General features: G+C 39.8%; 2 protein-coding genes across 3 annotated transcripts in view; one reads left to right on the top strand and one right to left on the bottom strand.

Moving 5' to 3' along the window:
- Positions 1-12,737, bottom strand: part of RPGRIP1L (RPGRIP1 like) — a 92,924-nt gene extending 80,187 nt beyond the window's left edge. The window contains exons 1-5 of one of the 2 annotated variants that reach the window (XM_043599211.1): positions 12,633-12,737; positions 9,463-9,554; positions 7,720-7,864; positions 4,116-4,414; positions 431-533 (exon numbers count right to left, since the gene is read on the bottom strand). In XM_043599211.1, the coding sequence (XP_043455146.1) occupies positions 431-533; positions 4,116-4,414; positions 7,720-7,864; positions 9,463-9,547 (632 nt within the window). In that variant the 5' untranslated portion in view covers positions 9,548-9,554; positions 12,633-12,737. Of the gene's footprint in view, positions 1-430; positions 534-4,115; positions 4,415-7,719; positions 7,865-9,462; positions 9,555-9,669; positions 10,019-12,632 lie in introns of those variants that run through there. The other variant, XM_043599210.1, reaches the window with a different exon arrangement.
- A 27-nt stretch (positions 12,738-12,764) lies between these two features.
- The window catches only part of FTO (FTO alpha-ketoglutarate dependent dioxygenase), a 389,618-nt gene continuing 387,793 nt past the window's right edge, over positions 12,765-14,589 (top strand). Inside the window, exon 1 of the mRNA XM_043599212.1 lies at positions 12,765-13,040. Within this exon, the coding sequence (XP_043455147.1) occupies positions 12,996-13,040 (45 nt within the window). The 5' untranslated portion in view covers positions 12,765-12,995. The remainder of the gene's footprint in view (positions 13,041-14,589) is intronic.

Consider the following 14,589-nt stretch of genomic DNA (forward strand, 5'->3'; position numbering starts at 1 on the left):
ATAATTCCAAACTTTTAAGCCACTCCCTCCAATTCTTTTTTTTTTTTTTTAACTGCAAAAAGGCTAATTAATTCGGGATTAAAAAAAAAATTACCTGTAATTTTTCTGAGCATGGAAATGCTGCCTCTAAAGCTTATACTACTCTAAATGACTGGGCTTTACGCCATTCCTTTGGGGAGAAAACTGTAATACAGAGACTATTCTATAAACCCCTCCATTGATGCAGTCGGTTAAGTTGCTCATTTGCCTCATTTTATTGGAAACATGTTCTATAATATCTGTTCTTACCCCACGGATCAAGATGTATTTAGTGGAGCAAATTATTTGTACATAAGCCAATTGTGTTTAAAATAAAGGAAAGGGAGGGATCAAAAAAGACATGATCAATCAATAAATAAAGCTCTAAAATGACCATAAAAAGAATACATACAAATTTCTTATTTCTCCTCTGGCTTCTTCAAGTAAACTGTTGCCATGTTTTGTAAGCATGGGTTGTAGAGTTTCTGCTACGTCAATATCTTGGAAGCGAATACCTAAAAGTCAATCAGCAAGATTATAAAAGTGAAATTAATAAAGAAGGATTCTTGATTTGCTATCATAAAGAAATGTGTATATAAGAAAATTTCCTAAGTACTGAGATACAGGAGCTCTATAGTGCAGAGACTTAGAAATCCATTGTCCAAGGGAGTATCATTGGCATCAAGTGCACACAGCAATATTGCCCATTAAACAAATTCTGCTATGGAAACCAAATGACCTAGAAATAATTTGACTCCACTTAGATTTATAACTCCTAAAGTCATTCTGAAAGAACCAAAGTCTTCAATTCAGGGCTTTACGATATAAACTCAGGTATGAAGGAAAGAGATTTCAATGACTTAACTTCCCCCCCGCCCCCTATATTTTGGCTAAAGACTTTTATTTTTATTTTTTTATTAAATTTTTTTTTAATGTTTTATTTTTTTGAGAGAGAGAGAAAGACAGAATGCAGGTGGAGGAGGGGCAGAGAGAGAGGGAGACACAGAATCTGAAGCAGGCTCCAGCCAGGTTCTGAGCTGTCAGCACAGAGCCCAACATGGGGCTCGAACCCACAGACTGCAAGATCATGACCTGAGCCAAAGTCGGACACTTAACTGACTGAGCCATCCAGGCATCCCTGGATGTAGATTTAAAAAAATTTTTTTCCATTAGCCATTCACATTCCTTGCCCTTACATTTTGAACCTGATCTTCATTTGTGCGACTCACAGATACTGTGAGTGTGAATCAAAATGTTCTACACTTTGGTTTATTCCATCTCAATAAGAAAATTCACATTTAAACAAAGGTAATTCAAGAAGTGATCATGAATGAAATTCCTTTAAATAAAAAATTTTGCTGCTGCCTTAAAAATATGGTTTTTCTTGTAAAAGTCGTTACATGCAACTTTACAAGTCTAGTCCCGTTGTTAAAAGTGAGACATGATTTTAATTACATGATTGGATTACACTTAAAAAATAATTAAGTAACTAGAGTTTCAAGTAGATTAAATATGACAAATAATTTAGATTTTTAGTGGAGCATAGTCTCAGATATGAGGTATAGATAAAAATTCTTTCTTGGGGCGCCTGGGTGGCTAAGTCGGGTAAGTGTGCGACTCTTGATTTTGGCCCAGATCATGATCTCATGGTCGATGGAGCCCCGCGTTGGGCTCTGCAGAATCTGAAGCAGCCTCTGGGCTCTGAGCTGCAAGCACAGAGCCTGATGTGGGGCTTGAACTCACAGACCGTGAGATCAGGACCTGAGCTGAAGTCGGCCTCTTAACTGACTGAGCCACTTAGGCGCCCCTATCCTTAAAATAATCTTAATACTTATGGTGTAATAGTGGGTTGCCAATGGTTACATTGTAAAACATACACACTTGATAAAAATCTTTGTTCTACCGGTTCTTCACAGTAAGGATTCTTTCTACATTACAATGATCGCACGTTAAACCAGTACTTTCCATGCTTTATCCTGACAAGGCACGCATAGAAAAAGGTAGTATTTGTACAGCAGCTTGAGGGCAAGGCTGCTTATAGCCAGAGAGGGTCTACTGTCTGCACGTGGCCACCCTACGCTGTGATATTTCTGACACGTGTGGCCTAAGTCCCAAGCTCAAAGGCAGTCTTCGAGAGTCTATTCAGATTACTAAGGTATCAACCTTGATAATGGTGCCTGGAGTTTACTCAGAAAGAGAACGTATTCATCACCAGTTAGCACTTTGTGAAGCTTCTACCTCTTGGACTCTGTACCAAGCAGTGAAAAAGGTTTGAATTAGTATGATTTTTTTTTTAATGTTTATTTTTCTGAGAGAGAGAGAGGGACAGAGTGCAAGTGAGGGAGGGGCAGAGTGAGACACACAGAATCTGATGCAGGCTTCAGGCTCTGAGCAGTCAGCACACAGCCTGATGTGGGGCTTGAACCCACGAACCGTGAGATAAACGACCTGAGCCGAAGTCGGATGCTTAATCGACTGAGCCACCCAGGTGCCCCTGAATTACTAAGATTGTATAAACACAAGGAGAAGTTCAAGCTATGTAGTCACACTGTAAAGACTGTGCAGCTCTTTTTTTCCCCTCCATAAGAGAAAACTTCCATCAGGCTCTTCTTTTTAAACAGCAATTCATAGTACTAGATTAGTTTGCCATATTCATCTAAAATTTGGGTGTTGCTTTTTTATTTAGTATAAAAGACCTTACAGACCTTAGAGATCATCTTGCCCAGCTATAGTCACAGATGCCAAAACTAAGTTTTGGAGTGGATAGGTGACTTCTGAAAGGTAACATATTTTACCATGGTGTTACCATCTCTTGACTTTTTGGCTAATCTGCTGTTATCACTCCATTCTACAGATAGGAAGAATGAGGCTCTGAGAGGTCAAGTGCTCTCTTCCACGTTAATTAGCAGCAGAATAATTTCTAATTTATCATTCATTATGATTGCTTTGGTTATTTTCAGTCTGTTGCCAACCTCACAAGCTAGAGTAGCTAAGCCCTGCCATCCTGCAGCTGCCTCCTAGGTGGAGGCCTTGGTGACTTCCAGGGAACTCTGTCTGGGGAAGAGATAGTGTCAATAATCAGTCTGGAGAAAAAAAATAGAACAAAATTTTCTCCTTTTCTGTTTATATGGCATTTTTTTTCCTCTCCTCAATGAATTGAAATGAAAGTTTTACATAATTTTTTTGTGTCCCTCAAAATGTTTGGTCTTGATGTGAAGCATGTTCCAAACAAAGATCAATTACGGCTATCATGTTATTTCCTTCCCTAGTTGATGAAATTTTAAAAATGTTACTTAAAATACATACTGATTTTTCGCTTCATCATAAATAAGTAAGTTCATCACGGGCGGAGAGAATTGGGGATTTTTATTAGAAGTATTTAGGTTCTTTTCATATTAAGTTTCATCTATGCAATTGAATTGCTTTGTAACCTGGGTATGTTTTACGGGACTCATTTTCAAAATGAGGAAAGTGATTGACCTATGATCATTTTTGGAGACAGAGGAGGCCTTTATGGTCACTTGCTTAAATCCTTTTATCCTACATGTAAAGATCAAGGTCAGAATAATCAGATGACTTGTCCAAGGTCACCAGACAGTAAGTAGAGGAGCAGGAACCCAGTTTTTGAAACCCTTAGTTATACCCATATTGCACTGTCATGCTGTTGCCATATGATGAAGGCTTTAAACAATTCTGCAAATTTTATAAACAGCCTTCTGACAAAGAAATTAAGTGCGATCATAAATAAGCAAACTAGCTGGTTTCCTCGTTTGCCTGAGTCAATGCGATTTCCGTCTGCAACACAGAAAACCAACTCAAACTAAACTTCTATTTTACGGTTGCACATGTATCTCCCGTATCAGGATAAAGTTCAAGGTGTTACCTAACAAATTTGGGTGTGATCTAGGGATTCTTGAATAAAAGGATCTTCATGTTAATATTAACATTTTATCAAAAAGCAAGTCAAAAACATTTTTCTTTCTGAAGTTACTCAAAACCATGAAAAATATGGAAATAAAACTCTGTGTGTGTGTAAAACAACCTATTAAAAGAGTTACATTTAGGATCTAATATAAGTCAATATAAGCTTACTTTACCTTTCCTGGGGCATTCCTGTGAGCCTGCATTTTCATTCACTTTTCTACGCCCCGTGTTAACACGAGATTGCACGTAATTGTACGGTGTTTGCCTGTAACCCTGGATTTGAAGTTGCTGTTTGGTTGAAATGAGTCTGTTTTTGAGGACTTCATTCTGTCTTTCAAGCTCATGCACTTTCTCTTGCAGCCGCTCAATCATTTCTTCCATTTCCACATCTCGTCCCAGCCGCTTGGGGCCGCCACCACCCCGCTCATATCTTTTCTTGTCATTAACTAGCCGTATTAACTTGGTGGCCATTCTAGGGAAATAATAAAAAGATGAAAAGGAATGTGAGAAGTCAGCATAAAATGCATTCTGTTGAAAGGAACATAATCACTGTGAGGACTTCAGTGCAGAACCTGAATAATAAATTTCAGGTTTTGATGTAACTATTACTGCCTGTGAAGAATCCTTTGATGATAATTGAAACCACTGGGCAACAATCTGCTTTATAGCACTGACAAATAACAGTTTCCTAAGGCTTATCATTTAAGGTTAGTAAAGAGAGGACACATATTTACTCCATATGTTCCTCAAATGCAATTTTTAACGCATGACCTTATGTAGGAATGCTGTATGCACTTAAATGTAGCTACAGATTGTGGATGTGGTGGGTTATAATATGCAAGCCACAGTAAGTTACAGTTTTGAAAAGTGTTAAGACTGCAGCACTGCTAAGTTTTAGGCGGACTGTTTTCAGTTTCTCTAGAATTAAGACATACTACAAATACAAGAAGGTTAGAATGCACAGGTACACATTTATAAAAAGCCCAATGAAAAATTCAGAGGAACCAAAATGTGCCACTAAATGCTGCTTCGAACAAGAAATCCTCGTGTTTGATGGCAGAAAGTAATCAGATGCAAGAAGCGTTATTTTAATGCTACCTTTAAATTTAGACATAAGTTGTGCTTTTGACATCTCAGGAGTTTATACCTTTCATTCTTTTAAGTTTTGATAAAAACTGGTTAGACAGAACAAAAGACAGAAAGGGCACATGGGGGTGATGTAATATACACGTACGGAAAACATGCCTGACAGTGAGTGGAAAAATGTTGGCAGGACAAGAAAGAAAAGGTGGCTTTGATGAGAGACACAAGTTCAAGACTTTACAAAATTGGTCGCACATCTTCAATAGCTGATTCTGGTTTATAGTGAATCTATTTTTATAAAGAGCCAGACGGAGATTGAAAATAAAAACTCACTTCATTTTTCTTTAAATGGGGTTTGCTTTATTTTACCATGGTTATGGACAGAAGCTTTTACTTAAGAGAACAAAAGTGAAATAAAAAAATCCTTAATAGCTTTGGGATGTCATAGAACAACCTTTTTTTGCCCTGAGCAGAGTCCTCTGTAAGAGCGGTAGTAATACAGGTCTATCTACACTTCTGGCTACCCGGCCTACAGCATGTGGCATCAGGGAGAGCTATGCATAACATAATCAGTTAAGATTGTTTTCTCTTTCCCTTGAGGCAAATCCATTAAACATGCTTTATAAGGGATATAGGATAATAAAAACCAAGATCCAAGAGTACCACAAACACTCTAGTAAAATAATCAATGGATTAGTTCCTTTTCCACCTAATCCAGAGAATGATATATCATTGGGAAATTGGGGCAGGTATCATAAGCCCGACAGAGCCACACACTCTATCTATCCCTTTAATGAGTTTAGCATCCTTAGCCCCGCCCAGTGGCTTAGCCACAGAAATATGGTAGCCATCCAACTGAGATGTCGAGCTAAATATCTGAATCTTTTGTTACCAAGAGACCTTCACAGAGATAGAGATTACATCCAAAGGACACAGGTTTAATATAAAAAGTCAGTCAACATGTGGAGAATAACAAATGACCCAAATTTTGAAGGAAAGCAAAGCACATCAATAGAGTGGCTTTAAATTCCTTCAGGGATGTACAAATAAACTTTTTGTCAAGAAACCTAAGATCGCATGTTCGTACAGGAATAGCAATAATTTTCATTTGTTTCAGGTGATTATTTTGTAACATTAAAGAATCATAAGTGATCTGGTAAAGTTTGAGTACTTATTTAAAAAGGTGGTTTATCAAATCTACATTTATACCAATGTGATACTAATTCCATCTTAAGGATAAATTTAAAAGCAGTTCTGGACCGCCTGGCTGGCTCAATCGGTAAAGCATGTGACTCCTAATCTTGGGGTTGTAAGTTCGAGCCCCATGTTGGGTGTAGAGATTACTCAAAAATAAAATCTTAAAAAAATAAATGAAAGCAGTTTTACACATGTTTGTAGGTAGTGTCAGTGGCATAAAATTCAGAAAGGATTTAGAGCTTTGGGTCATAGTGGTCCTTGGTTCACTACTCCCAGGGCTATATAAAATAAAATCCCAAGAGCTTAAATGGCTTCAGCCTAATACCATAGGCTAGTGGCAGAGAAATAATAGAACACATGTATACAACTTGACTCCTAGCCGAGTCCTTTTTCTATTAAACTACATGGCTCGTTATTAGGTTGTTTTATATTTTCTGGCTAGGACAGATTACTAATGAGGTCAAGGTTGTGAATTCAATTATTTAACTGGCCAATTAGGCTTACAAAGGAAAAAAAATGGTTCTGTGGTCATAGACTGCATTCCTCATTCTGATAGGACATGTGTGTGTTACTGGTCAGAAAAGGAATCAGGTAAGCGAATCACAGGTCTTGAAAAACCATGTTATCAGGACTCAAAAATGAACTCAAAAACCCCCCACCCAGCAGGTCAGTGAGTCATTAAAACAAAGCCCACAGAGTACAGATAAATTCTTAGCAGGATAAATTCTAATCTCAGAAAGACCTCCCCCCCACCCCTCCCCACCCCATACCATCATCTTTCTTCCATGGCTGTCCCACCTTTCCATTTAGCCTAGAACATGAATATGAATACAGGCCTGTGCGAGCTTACAAATGGGAATGTACTTCTTTGTTTTTAAGGCCATACATTCCAAAGATAGTAATGGTGTTTGTGAACAAGAAAGAAAGAAAGAAAGTCTACTCTTAAGAAGTTACCCCTGCAAAAATTTCTTGCACACAAATCAAGTGACAATGTTTCTTTAAAAACAGTAAGGACTCTTTGAAATATAGGTTCTAGACTAATCCAAGCAAAGTTAAATATGTTCCAGACATTGAAGTGAGGTTTTCATTAGTAAACCCCCAATCTTAAGGGAACGTGTATCCTAACAAGTTAGAATAGCTAATTACTTTTTCAAACTTTCATTTTAAAACCAAGACATTTAAAAAACAGATGCTTTGGCCATTTGCTTATTAAACTATAAATATTAAACCAGAAGTTATTTATAGATATGATACACTTGTACTCTTAGTTATTAGCTCTTGCTTTCAAATAGCAACTTCAGACATAATAAACACTCATAATCTTTTTGGTTTATTATTCTATTTTGTAAGATTTTCCATTTTTAAAATTGTATTTATTTACAACCTGCCTTGTTCCAAAAAAGATTCCAGGTGGAGTTTTCAATTAAGTTTATAAAACAGCATATCCTCCAAACTTTACAGAGTCAGGAAAAAAAGCTAAAAGCTTTTTATCATAACCTTTTAATTTTATCCTCTTGCTTGTGGGCATGCTGTTTAAGTAAAATGTTCTCATCATGCAAACGCAAAAATCTGTCTTCCAGTTCCTCACGACTGATACGTGACACTGCCTGGCGAGACTTCATTGTCCGTGTTGTTGAAGTTTCTGTAAAAATGCCAAGGTAATTAACAGTGGGATTACTTAACATAGTCTCTAAAAATGGTAACAGTTGATATTAATATAATCTCTGATGCATTCATCTTTGTTCCTTTCTGACATATAATTAAGATTGTTGTAGAAAATGTTGTAACATTGTTTACGTCACCAAGCAGAGGGGAGAATAAAAATCTTTGCTATTACAGTTTATGTGCAATCTTAAGGATTTCAGCAATAATAATATCCATTCAAACGATATTGAAATGACCATTCTTTAAGACTGTAAGAGAATTCTGATAGAGTAAGATTTTCAATTTATATGCTCAATGTTGAAAAAAACCAAAGTCAAAGTATCTGAAAGGTTTTTTTTTTTGTTTGTTTGTTTTTTACAAAAGAGTTGTAACGATAATTTGGTGAACGCAGGATATATTTCAGAGCTATGTATGTGTTTTGGGTTACAGAACATAAACTGTAAAATTTGCAAGTCCACACAATGAAATCAACCAACCTTTACAAATTTATAAGCTATTTTACATATTTTAAAAGAACTTTTATATCTTTCAGCATGTATATATATTTTTTTTATATATGCTTAAATTTGGTATTTTCCATATCACTGGCTAATTTTCATCAATCATCCAAAAGAAACAAAGAACAAATGGACAAAGATTAAAGCCCCTACGGTGCGTTCCTGAGGGCAAGAATTGAACTTAAAGTAGCAAATTCCAATAAATAGCTTTGCACAATTAAGATTTATTGGTATTTGAATACTTGGTACTCTACCAAAGACCTAAAACAAAGCTTATACATACTTTTCATTTTAAACAATAGAATCTGTAGACTTGGACTTATCTTTTTCAATAAAAAGCATACTGACCACCTTTCTGTGGTAGTTCAAGGTGGCCACTTGAACTGTTCTAATGAACAGGTGTATGAAGACACCTTAGTGGAGGGTATTTTACATCCCAGCCATCTCAATGACAAATGCACTGGCACGACATGCTGTATACACAAAAACATAGCTCTACACGCTCAATTGTTCCTCAAAGCAGTTATTTTACCTTTTCAATTTTAAAGTGCTTCTTGAGCTCTATAGCAACCACTAAGTGATAAAAGGATAAAGAAAACCTTTAATGTATATTAATTTGATAAAACAAAGTCAATATCGCTTGGATAAACAAACCATTTTGAGGTACTCTACTTGAAAGGCCAAACATTTTTAAATATGGCATTTCCTGCCATATAAAATTTCAACATAAAGAAACATTTTAATGGTGAATGTGATTTAAACCAGGCAATTCGGTTTGGAGGCTTGAGACTCTCTGCGTAGTTCCTACTGATGTGTGGAATTTTAAAAAGATGATTTATAACAATTCTTTATCAGAACAGAGGGGGATTTTACAGTTTCTATGAGCTGTTGATAATTAATGCACGCAGTAAAATACCATATGTTGTTCTAAACTCTCCATGTGCCTGTTTAGTCCAATCAAGAGCTATATAGTTACTTAAACGGCTTCATTGGTGAGGATATCAGAAATACTTTAAATTAACAGAAAAGAAGTTACTGATCAAAGTTCATAACAATAATAAATAACAGCTGGCCGTACCTTGTAACCCTCCCATTCCAGAGAGGTTTAGACCTGTATCTTTCACAGGCAGGTCTCCTGCCGTCTCATCAGTTGGACCAGACATGGCCTGTCTGCGGAGAAAAGAAAATTCAAATAAAATCTTCTCAACATACAACATCATGCAATGGAATGAACCAAATAAAATGAATAAGGCACTATGGCTTTAATGGACTTCTTAATGCTCACATGTGCTGCTTGAAGAAGATGAAAGCTTCATTTTAAAAGTAATACTACGTTCAATCATGGAGACAGTGTTCCTTTCAACAGTGTATTTCCTATAGTTTGCTTAGGAAATGAGGTAAGATTATCATTCTTCCTTCTCTCTTCTTATTTCTCTGTCTGAAACAAAAACAAACTCCCCCCTAATTTAAGAAATACTTTCCTCTCCATCCCCCTTTCCCTTTTGTGCCCCCCAAAGCAAGCAGGTACCTTGAAAAAAACCAGTCAGAAACTTGATTCAAATGGTTGTTCTATTATTTACTAGCTGTTGCAGTCACCTAATCTGAGTTTCGGTTCCTTAATCTCAGTATTTCTTAAAAGGTCATCTTACTTTGTTTTACACACACACACACACACACACACACACACACACACACACACACACCCTTACATAGTATATATGTATGTATACAAGTAAACTCTACCCCCAGCATGGGGCTCAAACTCATGACCTGGAGATCAGGAGTCACATGCTCTACCGACAACTGAGCCAGCCAGGTGCCTCAGTTCCTTAACTTCAAAAATGGAGGGGCGCCTGGGTGGCGCAGTCGGTTAAGCGTCCGACTTCAGCCAGGTCACGATCTCGCGGTCCGTGAGTTCGAGCCCCGCGTCGGGCTCTGGGTTGATGGCTCAGAGCCTGGAGCCTGTTTCCGATTCTGTGTCTCCCTCTCTCTCTGCCCCTCCCCCGTTCATGCTCTGTCTCGCTCTGTCCCAAAAATAAATAAAAAACGTTGAAAAAAAAAATTAAAAAAAAAAATAAATAAAAAAAATGGAGAAAATAATACCGATCTCACAGAGTTATTCTAAGGGTGAGATGGTAAATTAATAGCAGTGAGCACATTTGCCTGGGAGGTCAATACTACTTGAATATTAATTTCCAGTTTGGTGCACAAATGAGTGGGTAGGTCCAAGTTTTGCAAAAAGATGCTTCATAAATTCGCCCACTGAGTTTTTGTTCTGTCCTGTCTCTGTCGCCACGAGGCCTAGTCCCAGGGCTTCCTACCTCAACATACAAGCTGTCCAGTTAATTCTGGCATCTTTACAGTTTCTATTGTTCACAGAGATGCCCCACAGTAACTCAGTTTTGTATGTGGATGTAAACGGTCCATGCAATGTCTAGTATGCGGAAAAAGAAAGATTTCGTATTTTCATTTCAAATTACCTCGAAAGCCAAATGCAAACTACCAGTGAGATGCCCTAAGGCAGAGGTTCTCAATCTCTAGAACGGCGGGCCTAGAATGTAAAGTCCAAGAGAGTACCAAATTTGTCCTGTGCACCTCTGTCCTGTACTCTCAGAAGCTAGCACAGAGCTTGGCACATAGCAGGCATTTGCTAAATACTTGCTGAATGAAGGGAATCCATGGAGCTTTAGGGTCTGGGACCCAAGAGATGGTTTCTCACATCTTGTATGCATATTTGTATATGCACACTATCTTTTAGGGAAAGGGCTCATAACTTTTACTGTAACTTACCGAAGGCTGAGAACCACTGCATTCAGTCGTGACACAAACAATTAACAGACATAGACCTGAGAGATCATCTCCTACTTCTGGAAACACTACTACAGAAAAGGTCGATTTTAGGAAGCAAATCATCAACAGTTTAAACATAGGACACTTGTGAAAACGGTAACGTTGCCATGACAGAGTTATGGTAGCTTTTATGATCACGACGATGATGATAGTTAACGTTTACTTACTGAATGCTTACTAAAATGTGCCGGACACTCTTCTGAGTGCTCTGATTAGGAATTAATCAATTATCTCACAATATCCCTGTGAGGTTGTTACACAAATGGTTCTTACTTTACAAATGAAAAAACCTGGACACATCCTAGGGAGCTTGCCTAAGGTCACACACCTAAGAAGTAGGCGTCTGGTCACATTTTTGTCATGGCTGGGAAGGTGGAGGGCAGTGTTACTGGCATCCAGAGGCCAGAGATGATGTGAAACACCCTACAGTACACGGGAACCACAGCAAAGAATTAATTACCTGGCCCCACAAGTTAACGACGCCGAGGCTGAGAAATCCTGCACCACGCTGTAACACCTCTCCATACCATCTCATGTCATCCCTCCTCGCTCACCATGCCCAATCACACTCCTACATTAGGTTCCTCAAATCCAGGGTCCCCTTCGCCTTGCTCAAAGCCTTTGCATTAGCTGGCTCCTCATTCTCTGGGGCTCAGCTCAAATGCCACTTCCTCAGAGATGTCTTCCCTGATCATCCTATGGTTACTTTCCTTCCCGTTTCATCACTGTGTATTTCTGTTGTAGCAGTCATCTCTACCTAAAATCGTCTTATTTGTTTACTAGTTGACTACCAGTTTGTCACCTAGTAAGTAAAGCAGAAGCATCTTGAGACGGGTATCAGTCCTGTTCACAGCTGTAGGGAACAGGGCCTGATGCAAGGCACTGATGCAAGACCGACATTAATATTTACTGAATGTTTAAATGAAAACCTGGCTTTGAGACTAAAATGGTAAACAAAATCCCCGCCTGTCTGTAGTTAACAGGCTATGGGGTAATCAAACCATAAACAAGTAATTATAAATCATTAAGCCAACAATAGGCCACTTAAGAGGCTAAAGGGGCTACCAACCAACTCTTAACCCAGGGTTAAGGAGCGAATTGTGATTATGTGCCCTTCTATATGAAGGAGGACTTGGAAAGGCACGGCAGGCAGCATCAACTCTCATCAGCCTGGTTTAAGGCTGGGCTGTAAAATTTCAAACCGGTGCTGGGCGTGGGGATAATGGGCGGGCTGTGATTCAGGCCTGAGGATGTGGTGTCTCGTGCTGGGCTGCTTTTCACGCAAGCAGAACTCTAGGGCCTTCTCTAGGCCGTAGAGCGGATCCCAGGACCCCCACCCGTGCTGTAGGTAGAGGGTGGGGCCACCTCCGTCCCCCTCACCTCCCCCAGAGTACTCACCGCCACTGTCTCCCCGCAGCTAGCTACCGTTGCTATAGCGCCGACAGCGTGCTGGGCTGCTGGCCGTGAGGAGCACGGGAAAAACATGGCAGGCTCCGTTGCCTCCTGGGAAATGTAGTTTTCCTCCGGCCCTCGCCCGCCCTCTCGCTGCGTAGCTGTCGGCCCTGGGAAATTCTCCTGCCCCAAACCCCGAGGCTCTCTCGGGCGTCGCCGCCTTGCATCCTGGGAAGGGTAGTTCTCGAGGCTCTGAAGGAGCATGGAGCTGGGCGGAAGCAGGACGCCGAGAGAACTACATGCAGGAGGCGGGGTCCAGAGCGAGGAATCTAGGCGGCTAGCAGTGGCGAAGGCGGCTTTAGCGGCAGCATGAAGCGGACCCCGACCGCCGAGGAACGAGAGCGCGAAGCTAAGGTATGTGGGCTTCTCCAGAGTCTGGGATCTTTGGTGCACGTATAGCTAGGGGCCGGGAACCGGAAGGGCTTGGCTGCCTGGCGAACGGACGCACGGTCTTAAGCCAGGGGATGACAAGGCCTTGTCAGCAAGGGAACCAGAGACATTGGGGTATATTACATTCGTGCTGCTCAGGATGCAGGCCTAGCATCCTGTTGGATCAGCTCACCAATGAGAATCACGACACCCATTTCCTTTTCCTGCTTCTGCACTTCATTCCTTGGTCAGCTTTGTAGCTACCCTGTGCCTCAGTTTACCGGACTCTCAGATGACCGTGATCGTAATAGTTGTGCGTTCTCTTCGGTAATGAGGACGAGATTGGTTCAGATGAAATATCTGTGCGGTCAGATGTATTTATTTGGCACAGTTGTCTCAGTGGTTGCCTGTTTTGTTCTGTGTCTTCAGCACAGCGGGTATGAATCTAACTACACTCCTATTTTCTACCTTTGGGGTTCAGCCTCAGGTAGTTGCCGTTCCATGGGATGGCAATAATAACATCTATAGCGACGTTTTGTTTTGTCATTTGTTACATGCATTTATTTATTGTCATTTATTACAAGCATTTATTACATGTCAGTTTCTGCGTTAAGTTCGTAAAATTTATATTTCATATTCTCACTGCAGCAGATTTCAAGATAGATATTATGCATATGGAGCATCAACAGCCCTGTTTTACAGGCGAAGCCTTGAGGTTCAGAAGAATTGAGTGTTTTTCTCTCCCATTCCCCAAATCAAGTCCTGTTGATTTGTTTAAATACGTCGGTAAACCGGTCCATTTTTTCAATCTCTGCCACCTTGGACCAAGCTACCATTATGTCTTTAATGGATTGTTGCATCAGGCTCCTTATTGGCCTGCACTCACTCTACACACTAACACTCCTTTGTCCCCTCATCCCCTTTCTCCCACACAACCAGTCTCTTCTGCACACTATGGAGTGTGATCTTTTCAAAATGCAAATCTGATCATGTCCCTTTCCTTCCTCCCTCCTCTGCCAACCACCTGTTTAAAAGTTTTCCATGACTTCCTGTTGTTCTCAACAGAGAGACAGAACTTCACATGGCCTATGATGGCCTGGACATCCCACATGACATTCTGCCCACTCTTCGCCCATCGGCCACGTTGGTCTTTTTAAAAGGCTCTCTTTTCTGCTCTCTCTGGTTACATGGCCTTTACACATGCTGTTATGTTGCCTACTCTATATTAGGCAAATATTAGAAGTGAGAACCAATTATAAATATAACACACAGTTCTTGCTCTTGTAGAATTTCGAATCCTACAAGTGAGTTTGTCTTAGGGAATACTTCTATGGATTTAAAATATGAAATCTGCCCTATAATGACCTGAGTTATGACCAGGTTGCACTGGGGACCTGAAGTTTCCATGCTAGGGTCTGCCTGTGATATGGACAGAATACTGAAGATGGGTTCCACAGGGGGAAAGGGAGGGGAAGGGAAGATTCTTTTGCATTAGTCCGCAACAGTGTAAAGGAAGACAGAAATGTCATCCAGT

The sequence above is a fragment of the Prionailurus bengalensis genome, chromosome E2 (assembly GCF_016509475.1).
Source record: "Prionailurus bengalensis isolate Pbe53 chromosome E2, Fcat_Pben_1.1_paternal_pri, whole genome shotgun sequence".
Classification (NCBI taxonomy): domain Eukaryota; kingdom Metazoa; phylum Chordata; class Mammalia; order Carnivora; family Felidae; genus Prionailurus; species Prionailurus bengalensis.